The 12,328-nt window shown below is 39.6% G+C and overlaps 1 protein-coding gene across 3 annotated transcripts in view; it reads left to right on the plus strand.

The window, feature by feature from the left end:
* Nucleotides 1-12,328, plus strand: part of ptpn13 (protein tyrosine phosphatase non-receptor type 13) — a 256,822-nt gene that overhangs the window by 151,667 nt on the left and 92,827 nt on the right. For 2 of the 3 annotated variants that reach the window (XM_078214044.1, XM_078214053.1), the window contains exons 19-23: nt 85-188; nt 5,026-5,115; nt 5,486-5,593; nt 6,879-7,028; nt 9,916-10,382. In XM_078214044.1, coding sequence (XP_078070170.1) covers nt 85-188; nt 5,026-5,115; nt 5,486-5,593; nt 6,879-7,028; nt 9,916-10,382 — 919 coding nt within the window. Of the gene's footprint in view, nt 1-84; nt 189-2,881; nt 2,939-5,025; nt 5,116-5,485; nt 5,594-6,878; nt 7,029-9,915; nt 10,383-12,328 lie in introns of all 3 variants that reach the window. The other variant, XM_078214036.1, reaches the window with a different exon arrangement.

Below are 12,328 nucleotides of genomic sequence, written 5' to 3' on the forward strand. Positions count from 1 at the left end.
TTGCAACTTACTGTCAAACATTTTAATTCTGGAATTCCGTTCACTTCTGTGTTTGATTGCTTATATCTTCTGGTCCTATTCAAGTGTCATCAATCCAAAGAAGTCTCAGGCTGTCTTACATAGAAGTCCTGCCAGAAGAAATGCTGGGTCCGACTCATCATCCACAGAAGACCAGGCATATGCCATAGGTCAGAAAAAAACATATTTCAAAGCGGAAATATTTTTTTTTGTATTTGCACTATAGTATCGAGCATTAACTGGAATTAAGTTCTGTAATGCACAGTTCAAGTTTAGTGGTCTTGTGTACTTCTTCCCCCAAGTCACTTATGAACAGTTTCCTCCTGCATATTTATGTAGTATCCTCTTGCTTATTGATTCACTGGGGATCATGGAGTGACAGCAGAACTCGGTGCATTAAATCAGGAATTTGGTATAAGTGGGAACTCTGTGCAGAGGGGGAAGCAGGTGCTTTGTTTTATTTTTGTTTTCTCCAATGGGTGGTTAGTGTTTTTTTTTCTTAGTCTTAAGTCTGTTTAGGTTAATTTAGTTGATAGTCTGATAAATAGAGGCCTGACAGCTACTTATCTCTATAGATCCAGCTTAAGCAATCTCCCCACAGACATGCATCCTTTTTCAGAATCAATTAGTGTAAAACAGATATGCTCATGTGGGTGCTACATTTCTAGCCTTTTAAGCCCTCTGGACAGACATAGTCCACTTGCCTTCTGACTCCCATGCAGCAGCCTCCAGAGAAAGATCCAGCCAAACAGCAGGACTTCAGAGATCCATCTTGTGGCAGATCCCAGTCTCCAAATCCAGAGAGAGAGAGAGAGACAGAGAGCGCTACCCCTCTCCAAAGATCCCAAACAGCAACTGACTTGATTTCTCCATGTAAGCTTAGTCCCACACAATCACTTGATTTTTTTCTGTAAGTCAACTTAATCAAGCCTTAGTCTGAAAAACCCCAGGGAAAACACGAACAGAAATGCATTAGTTCAGATTAAAACAAACACTTTAACAATTAAGATCAATCATGCTGCTGCAGTAACAACAGTGGCTGCCGGTTACAAAGTGGCACCGGTTAATAGAATTGACTGCTAAAACAAATCCTGCACAAGAAATGTGACAGAAATTCATTTCTTAAAGGCACAGTATCATCACAATATGAATACATGTAGCAAGCATAATTGAGCCACATTGTGAGCCCAACTGATGATAAATTGGATGTTGGTGTGATTCTTAGCACCTTTCTCCAAAGGCTCATTTCTTCCTCAGATTGTATACAACTCAACTAAGAGCATGTTGTATTCTGTATGGAACTCAAGTGTGAAGTTTGCCTTCATCATCTAGACTGAGGACAAGGATAATCACATATCATGATCCCTGTGCCATGAAATGGACTAGATCCAAATCTTAGCCTTTGCTATCCAGTTTTAAACATGAAAATTCAGTTTTTGAGCCCCATGGCAGTTTTCCATTTCATGTGTTTGCTCCAGTTCTCAGGAAATGTTGGTACCACACGTTAGGAAGGATGGAAAGGCCTTGAACTGTGTGAAAAGGAAGAGAGATGGCAGGAATGAATGAATTTCCGTTATGTGGACATTAGAGAAAAGTATTGCTCTTCTTGAAGCTTGGACCAGAGAAGGCTATGGGGAGATTTAATAGTATTCAAAATCATGCAAGATGGTTTCCAGGTGCAAGAGGATTAAAATCAGAATTGTGATGTGAGGAACAAAAATGTTTATACAGTAAGTTTTCATGACCTGGAATTCTCTGCTTCGAAAGGGTGGTGGAAGAAAATTTAATGGTAACTTTCAAAAGAGGATTGGATAAATACTCAAAGGACAGAAATGTACAGGGCAATGGAAGCAGAGCAGGGGAGTGGGACTAATTAAATAGCCCTCTCAAAGAACTGGCATGATGCACCAAATGGTCATCTCTTGTCCTGTAAAGATTCTCATTATATAATTTTATGACATGGTAGTCATAACACTTTGCAATTGTTTCAGATGGAACAGACTGAACATAAAATTGGTATGGTACAGATTTTTTTGTGGGGCTGGAATTGAGACATTCGGGTAGCGATAGGGGTTGTAAGTTGAAATTACTTCTTTGGCAGCACAGGTAGCTGCTATTGTTATGAATCCACCTCATGCTAAAATTCTCAAGTGCCAACTTTGGCAACACTTTTGGTGCATAACCAAGAGCATAGGTAGTTGAGGTCCAGATTATGTAAGCCCAGGACAAGGCCTGCAGTCATTTTGTTCTGTTTATAATCACTTGATGTATTTCTGTTCAGAATGTAACATACTGGACACCAACCAGTTGCATTATGGCTGCAGTGTATGCTGGCATGGAAAGGGTCGTCCATGCCAACTTTGCTTCCAGGTGTTGGGAGAGAGTGTGGTGGGTGGAGGGTGCAAGGTAAGTCATTCACCCCCGTGCAATATTTTGCCCATGGATTTTATTTCCCCTTGAGCAAAATCCCTTGTTCTAAAGTCCGAACTCTTGACATATTATTGTCCTACTCTTACTCATCAAAATGATAGCACTAAAAAATAATATATGATAAATCTCCTGACTCTTTACATGCCTCAATCCAGGGTTGGATTCAGCATGTGATTCAATTTGGTTTTACCAACAGGGAACACATCAATCAGATACTAGCCTTTTCTGTACTAGTTAAATAAGGGAGTTGTTGGCATTCTGGTGTCTGAAATGTTCTTGGTTATGTTCACAAAAACTAAATGTGTATGACTTCGTGAAATTTCCTGGGAGAATTAAAATAAATAATTCTTATAATTTTGTAATTATAGTCATATGAAATTTTATTTTCCATTTTTTATGCATTATTTTTTATTACTGTATGTTTTGTTATCAGGGATTAGCATGCACAGTTCTGGCATCCCATCAACCCCTGCTACCTTGACAGCCAATGGTAGGCAGCAGAACGAATTGAGTTTACAATGTACAAGTGCCTTCACTGTTTAAAGCCTTGGTGTGACTGTACAACATCGGCTTCTCAAACTTCTGTTTTTTCTCCTTCTGTTGCTCTCTCTGTTTCTCTCACTTTTCCTGCCGTCTAACAGAAACTTCTAGCAGGTAATGTTTGGGTCTTGATTTTCTTTCACTAATTTCTGTTTAGCTGTTGAAGTTTTCTTTCGCAATTTATATTTGTATATCAGCCTGAATCCCAGTACATGGAAAACTGCCCAGAGTGTTTTCAGAATCATCTATTTTAACCTGAAGATCTTGTTCTATGTAAATAGTTTTATCCACCTCCTTCCTGCAACTAGAAAATCATTTAGAAACCATCTGAGATCGACCAGCCCTTCACGACTTTTTACAAGGTGTTTGTCCCGCAAGCATATGAAGAAATTATATAAAGTTTCTAATATACTATGTGAATGGGAAAAATAAGCAAGTGTTTGATTAGCACTAAATGTTTTGACATAATTGCTTTATTGAATGTGTTGGGAAAGGGAAAGGACAGGAGAAATTCATGGCTTAAAATTATTGGATGTAATTTTAAATGTTACATTTTTAAATTTACATATTCATACCACACATATATAATATCATTCAAAATATATTGCAAATGACTAAAATATGTTCCAAACATGATCAAATTTAGTAACTAATTTCCATTTTTTCAACCAATACATTTAACATAGGGACTTTAGGTTTGTGCGTAATACTAAACTAAAATGTAAAAGAAATTAAAAAGGTGATGATGTAGTTAAGCATTTTACAGACAAATATATGAGAGAATGGTTTTCTGTGCTGGGATTGCATTTTCCCCTCGTATGTATCAACTCTGACTAGTTAATCTCACGAAAACCAAAATATCTTCAACTGATGCATAACTTTTAGCCCAGTAATGACTTCTTGACTATTTGTCATTGTTATTTTTATATGGCATCCCTATCATAAAATGAAGCATGTCCCTTCAGATTAATCACTTTGCAAAACACTTTTAATATGAAGACAGACCCCCTTTAAAGGTAACTGTAATTTTTTCCATCATTGATATTCAGAGGATACTTTCTTCAAGCTTCTCTCTTCTTCCCAAGATCCCTGTGCATTTTATTTTCCAAATAAGGCAACCTGTCCTAGAATCTATGGCTTCATCAGACTTTTGAAGTGGGCATTGGCATATGTATAATATAATCCCTGCCCTGCCCTTTAATAAGTTGGACGTTTTTTGATTTTGTGAATCGTTCTTCCATACAGCTATTAAAATATATGACCCAAACAGGTCCTGTAAAGTAAGCTTCCCTGGTGATTTCTTTCTTTAGAATAAATTTGTTTATGATTGAGTGACTCAAACGTGTTGGAGAAAGGATATGATTCATAAACAGAAAACTTTTTTATTATGTTATTCAGTAAATATTGGATTTATCTTCAAACACCGAATGCTCAAATTGCTGTATAAAGCATATCTTGAAGCCTTAAACCAGTGATTAAAGTATGGTTGTATTTGGTGTTTAGAGTACAAATGCAAGAAACCAAATCTGCAATTAACACTAATCTTTTAGTATTTTTTTCTGGCAGTGATGTTTTCAGGCAGTTTATAATCCTCTCTTTGTATATAGAATAAGAGAATAATTGGAGCTGCAAGCTTTCTAATTATTCTGTCAGACTATTAGGTATAATATTATTTGGAATCCCATTTGTACTCACTATTTTAATTGCCAGCCCTAAATACATTTTTAAATGTGTTGCGGCCACACCATATTAATCAACTTTATACGGAAAACAGCTGTAGTTCTGAAATAGTATTTGTTTCCATTTAATGGGTGGCAATACCAGATTGTAAAAATGTATGAAATAGATGGAAAACTATAGTAAGTATGAAGAGGATGCTAGGGCAGATTAAATGATTTTTTTAATGTAAGCATAGTGAAAATGGGATTTGAGATGTAAATGTTGCAAATGTTTTTTAATATTTGTGTTTTTGTTATTTTTAATTGACGTAACTGTTGAACATACTGACTTGGAGTCTGAATTGTTTGTCTTTGACAGATACACTTCATCAGAAATTTAGTGCCTTGCCTTCACCCGAGAGAGAACTCAGATTTATAAAACTGAAGAAGGATGTGAAACACGGTTTAGGTATGTTGAATCTCTGGGTCTGGTTATTTATCTACAGATGACTAGATGTGATGCAGGGTTGATTTGACAGTAACATCTGCACAATTTATAACAAAGACTAAAGATGAATATGTAATTGTTTCCTGGATAATAGAAACAAAATCCTTTTGCTAGTGGGTGAATTCAATATTGAAAGCAATTGAAAAGTCTTTTTTTTTTGTATGATCTCATGACAGTAAAGGTATAAGAGAGGTCATGATGAAAAATAAATAACTAAAATTGAAATGCTCAACCTCACAATGTGGTTTCTTTTGTGTCTCCAGACTAAAAGGTGAACAATTGAAAGTATGCTATTGATGTGACCGATTATTAAATTATTATTCCAAAATAGGTTTTCAGATTGTTGGTGGAGAAAAGACTGGCAAACTGGACTTGGGAATTTTTGTCACTACAATCATACCAGGAGGCCCAGCAGAGCTTGACCGATCGCTGAATCCAGGTACTGCATATAACTCTCTTGTAAATAGTCAATGGAAATCCTCAGTCCTTCCATCACACAGTCTGGCAGCCATGTTCAGGAAGACAGGCTGAGACTGTGCAAGCCTCAAAAGGGATAGAGCCTCCCAGGTCAGTGGCCAAGGAGAGTGGATAACATTGTGACTCCCCATGTTGGGAGTTCTAGTATTCCAAAGCCTTGAAGGGATCCAAATTAGAATTGTGGCCTAGATTGGCAAGAAGAGCAGCATGTTTTTTTTTCCCCCCAACTATTTAAACATGGTTACCTTACAAAGTGGCTGATGGAACATGTATAATTCTCTCCCGGGGTTAAGGAGGTTACACCCCTACATGTCAGTCACTTTGTTTAGCCAAATTTATGGCCTCTTCAGCAAGTGATGACCTACATGTGCTCCTGTACTTTATCTTCTGGCAGTATTTGGCAGCATGAATGTTTTTGCAGCTTGTAGGCGTTTAATGCAAAGTCTGTGCCAATGTTTTGAGATATTTTGTTTCAAAAATATTTTAATTCCCTTACCTTAACAGGCATGTTTCCTGGACAGTTTTAAATTGTAGACATTTTTCTTATTGGTTATTTTAATACCAGATAACTTTAAGCTGTAATCCATTACATTAAGGTAGTTCCATTTTTTTTAAGAAGAATTTTATTCAATATTTTATTCAAAATGCTCCATTATAGAATCATAGAAACCCTACAGTGCAGAAGGAGGCCATTCGGCCCATCGAGTCTGCACCGACCACAATCCCACCCAGGCCCTACCCCCACATATTTACCCGCTAATCCCTCTAACCTACGCATCCCAGGACTCTAAGGGGCAATTTTTAACCTGGCCAATCAACCTAACCCGCACATCTTTGGACTGTGGGAGGAAACCGGAGCACCCGGAGGAAACCCACGCAGACACGAGGAGAATGTGCAAACTCCACACAGACAGTGACCCGAGCCGGGAATCGAACCCGGGACCCTGGAGCTGTGAAGCAGCAGTGCTAACCACTGTGCTACCGTGCCGCCCTTTATACATTTCAGTATGCAATATTCGCATAAATCTAGTAAAGAAAATGCTAATCTATAGGAGGTTAGTACTTTATTAAGTACACTTATAGAACATATCCTCCTTTGTACAGCTGCATTTCTATGAAATGGGAATTTGTCAAATTCCATGTGATTTTGGACTGATGCAAAGTGTCAAATTATTTCATCTATTTGTTTCACAATGCTTGTCAAGTTACTATATGCTGAATAACCATTGTGTTTTCACCATCTGCAGGTGATCGCCTGATATCTGTAAATGGAGTCAGTTTGGAAGGTGTTACCCATGACAGAGCAGTTGAAATTTTGCAAAATGCTCCTGAAGATGTGACACTGATAGTGTCTCAACCTAAAGAGAAACTTTATAGAGGAACTGAATTTACTTCAGGTACTAGTTCAAAAATTTCAAGATTCCAAATTTCAAGCCTGAACAAACACTGTGATACGGTGCCACATGTGTTTATTGCACCAGTCTTTAAATTTCTTCTCTTAGAATCCCTACAGTGCAGAAGAAGGCCACATCAAGCCTACACTGACAACAATCCCAGCCAGGTCCTATCCCCTTAACCTCACATATTTACCCTGCTAGTCCCCCTGAGACTCGGGGGCAATTTAGCATGGCCAATCAATCTAACCCACACATCTTTGGAGTGGGAGAAGAAACCAGAGCACCCGGCAGAACCCACACAGACACTGGGATAATATGCAAACTCCACATTGTCACCCAAGGCTGGAATTGAACCCGGGTCCCTGGCTCTGAGGCAGTAGCGTTAACCACTGTGTCACCGTGCCGCCCTCGGGTGGAAGGGGATTCTTGTTCCCTCATCTTCAAGACTTTGAGCAGAAATGTTGATAAAGAACAGTCACCACGAAGAGCCACGCAGGATTGTACAGATCACAGGTTTTTCTTATTATGGTGCACGTCATATACTCTGCCTGTTGGAAGTCAGAACAGATTTGGCAGCTATCCAGTTAATCCAGTACCTTCCATACTTTGAATCAATCCCTCAGGATAGAATTCATGCTGACATTAAGGCACAGGTTTTGGACTGCTGCCAATGTCAGGATTTTAAAGCAGTGGGAGGTAAGACAAGTCACCAGATGTTGGAGTTCGTGAATCTAGCCTCACCCATACCACTGAATGAGTACTCAACAACAAACTTAGCCGCCGTGGCTCAGTTTTTAAAGAGTGACTATGAACAGTCTCCATTCCCTGTCAATTTTTTAAAAATATGTTCACTGTCAAAAAATGCCATTATTCTCACTGTAGCGAAGAATGGCACCTCCTTTAAATGCGACACTGTTGAACAGCTTTGACCCAAATTTTCACTGGCTGCCATTCAAGCTCCTAAACTAGGACATTGTCCACTGGGCTCTTCAGGATTGACCCCACCACATCAGACAAGGACATTAAATTTCCATGGCACATAGTTGGAACCCCTGCCCCCATGTTTTCAGGGGTCTGATTTTATAAGACTTCACGTGGAACACAAGGTAGTAGTTAGTGGCAGTTTGAATCGGTCTCATATTTTATTCATTGTGCAGAAAGAACGAGTTTTTACATCCACCCTTGAACTTTTATTTAATGAGATTTGTAACTGTAAGGAGCTGTAATTTTGCAAAATGTTTTGCTAAGTAAACGTTCAGTGGCACCCAGCTACTATGTGTGGATGTGATTCTGAGTGTATCTACAGATTCCATCAGTCTGCAGCAGTCTAGATGTGACGGGCTCAGCGTTGGCACTCCAGTTAACCTGGACACAAAATGGGATAATGCATAAGAAGAAATTTAAATTCTTGGTTATGAAATAAAACAAAGATACTTTTTGCTTCTTTGTAATTAGTATTTAAAATTAGCTTTCATTTTATGAATCTCTGCTGACAGTATAGAGCCTGGTTGGGTGGTCGGCGCAGGTCTGCAATTTTGGCACCCAGTCATTTGTTTGTACAACTATTTTTAGATATTCATGTTCTCATTGGAATCAATCTAATTTAGCTAATTGCTTATCTATGAGCTTTTTCCTAATAAGTAAAATTGCAGAGGAGTCATCAGTATTCTCCACTTACCCACAAATAAACTGCTCGCCGATACTCAGTTAACTAACCTATAGAACCACTTGGATCCAAAGAAGAATGTAAGAACTGGATGTCTGTAGAGGTGACTGAAGCTCAGTTCAACTCAGTTGTTACTGAGAATGGCACTAAGGTGTGGTTAAAACAAAACTAAGGCCATTAGTGAAGACTGCAATTTTTGTTGTCGGTGAAGGTTTGCTTATATCGTGTTTGAGTGGCGACTTTTATTTCTCATAAAACACTTTCTCATAAATCTTTCTCATAATAGAATAATCCTGTTTAAGCTCTGCTGTGGAGAAAGAAACCAAACAGTTGATATAAAGAGTAGGGCACTCTAGAGAGATTACTTCAGGTTCAAAGTGTTTTCTTTGTTGTAGAAAAATAATCTTACTGAAAATTTGCTGTATTTTTGTTTATAAATCCCAATTTAATTGCTGCCATGGAGAGCCTTAAGCAGGCACACCCTTCCTTCTAGGCTGTTCTGGTGATGTCAGTTTTGGGAGCAACCCAAGTAACAAGAAACACACGATTTCAAACCAACCTGGGGACCATTGTGGAACTCCCAAAACTCAGGAAACCACACTTCAAACTGGAGTATAGATCTGACATCATAAATGTGGCCAAGCCTAAAGTTGGATTAAAATATTTTTAAAATTCTTAAATATCAAGTTTTGTATTAAATTTGAGTGGCAACAATTTTTTGCTGCCTTCTATACAGTCAGCTTTTTTGGTTGAACAGCTCTGTAACAATCTTGAGCAGACGTGAAAGGCATTCTTTTAGTCTATTATTTATTGTATTGAAAATAACTTCTAAAACCATATGTGGTGCTGGAAGAGTATGGATGTGCTCCACAGAGCATGAGAACTGGCTCTAAAATTCAACATTGTTGCAGAGGGAAAAAGACAGGACTTAAGTTTTTTGGCGGTTGAATTGGACAGCAAAATGGGTAATATATATTATGGTATAACTGACTGCGAAATATTTTACTCATTTTAACTGGCTGAAATCTGCATTAACTGATGACAACTATTTCAAACAGGGTTGATAAACGTACCCGTTCAGACATACGAGGGAATGATGTTTTAAATTTGTAACTATGGTGGTTTTGAATTGGGAAAGGAGAATTGAAATTCCTAACTGTACATCATCTTCGTAAAGACTACAGCTTGATTCTTCAAACAATGTTTTTTTTTATTGTCAAGTATCTCCTCTGAATAAAAAAGGAACAAGGAGCCAGTCAAGAAGTCCTTGTCATAATTTAGGAAGGCGAGATTATGAAGAAGTGTCATCCTCCGAAGAGCATAATGGATCACGTGGTCACCAGAGAATTCATCCAGTAAGAGCTTCTGTTCCACATGAAGAAAAACGAAGAGGAAGTACGAGCTCCCAGGACTCTAGAACTGAAAGTGCCGGTCTTTCACAAAGCCAAGTGAATGGTTTCTACAGAAATCGGACAGCCTCTAGAACACCACAATGTACTAATTACAAAGAGGTCTCTGCACTGATGGCATTAAGGCAGGATATGATCCAGAATGTTCTTGACAGCACTGGACATTTGAGCAGCATTAATGCCGAAACGCCCAAAGAAACGGATTGCTCTGATCGAGGTGACTCTGACATGGATGAAGCAACTTATTCCAGCAGTCAAGAGCAACAAAGCCCTAAAAAGGTGAATATTATTATTTCCAACTTTGACCAGTTTTCCCCCTTCCTGGCAGCCCCCACCTGCGCACTATCACTTTGTATCTGCATGCAAGCCATGTATTGCAATAGCTTCAATATAACGTAGTAGTGGAGGTGCCAGAATTATTTGCAATTATTTCTTCTCTGTTTGACTGTTCCATTTGATTGTCTTTCTGATCATGATGTACACTAAACTTGTAATTTTTTGTTTATTTGTATGCACAGTTGTTATCAGTGCCAAATCCAGCAGGCACCCTGAACCAGCGGTTCTTCTGTTGGCTCTGGAATTATTTCTGTATGTGTCAGTGGTAACTCAGTCAGCCTCGGAGTCACAAGATTGTGGGTTTGAAGCCAAAATTTAACCCAAAAGGCGTGACGCTCCAGTCCGGTATTGTAGGTGCAGTATGTTGGGGTTCTCAAAAGTGCCTGTCAAGTTGGCATTCAAGAGATCCAATGGCACTATTTTGAAGAGGAGAAAGAGTTGTTATCCCCATTGCGCCGATCGCAAAAACAGATAACCTAGTCATTCCCCCATTTCATTTATGGTAGCTGCTGTTTGAGAACTGGCTGCCAGATTTCCTACTTTATGACAGTGACTACACTTCAAAAGTACTTAATTGACTGTAAAACATTTTGGGATGTTCTGAGGTTGTGAAAGATGTATATAAATGCAAGTCTTTTTTTTTATAGAATCCTTACAGTGCAGAAGAGGCCATTTGGCCCATCATATCTACACTGACTTTCTGACAGAGAATCTTTTTCATAGGCCCTCTTCCCCCACCCTGTAACATTTACCATGGATAATCCATCTCACCTTGGGACACCAAGGCAATTTAGCATGACCAATGCACCTACCCTGCACATCTTTGGAATGTGAGAGGAAACCAGGCCATCCCAAGGAAATCTGTGCAGACACCGAGAGAATGTGCAACTCCACACAGTCGACCAAGGCTGGAATTGAACCTGGATCACTGGAGCTGTGAGGCAGCAGTGATACCCACTGTGCCCAAAAGAGAAAATGCAGGAAAATCTCAGCAGGTCTGGCAGCATCTGTAAGGAGAGAAAAGAGCTGACATTTTGAGTCCAGCTGAATCATTTTCTCTTTCGGTTTCAGATTCCAGCATCTGCAGTAGTTTGCTTCTACCCACTGTGCCACTCTGCTGCATGACCCTGCTAGCAATAATGCTACTTTAGAAATGTTAGCACAGATTTACCAATGTTAATCACTGGGGCCCGCAGCCCTCTGTGCTCCAATTCCTGTTGTGTGCTTCATGCATGCAAATCCATAAACTGCTTTTTTTAAAAACCTGGGGCAATTCTTCCAAAATAATTCCAAGTGTCGAATTCACGCAAAGATTGTAGTAAATCATGCTGTTTTTTCCAGCAGGAGTTTCAAAATGAATCTTCCAGGGGGCGGGGCCTGTTCCTGGCAGCATAGCACTGAGCGGGCCACTGCACATGTGCCGACCTGTCAGCGCCAAGATTGGCACATGTGCAGTGGCCCCACGCTGCCGCCCTCCTGATCGTTGACCAGCCCCACAACCCCCGCATCACCGTCGCCGGCTCAGCTTCGACCCCACCCCCATCCGCCTCAATGTGTACCCCACCCCACCGGCTCCCCTTCACGGCTCCGATCTCTCAAACCGACCCGCCCCTCCCACCAGCAGCCCCAACCCCCTCTCCCTTACTTGGCAATGTCTAGACTGAGAGGGTTCCCCCAACGCATCTTTGGCAAACCCACCCCACCCATCGTAGTTACACTGTTCTGTAGCATAGATCATGAACAGAATATTAAATTTGTAACTGTTTCCTAGAACTAAGGCAAGAGTATTTCTACAGTCTTGGCATTTTTGTTGGTTATGTACTTTAGAAAATGCACTTGAAAGAATAATATTAACATCTGGTTGTAGAAACTTAATACTGCGCCTTCTA

The sequence above is a fragment of the Mustelus asterias genome, chromosome 1 (assembly GCF_964213995.1).
Source record: "Mustelus asterias chromosome 1, sMusAst1.hap1.1, whole genome shotgun sequence".
Taxonomy (NCBI): Eukaryota; Metazoa; Chordata; class Chondrichthyes; order Carcharhiniformes; family Triakidae; genus Mustelus; species Mustelus asterias.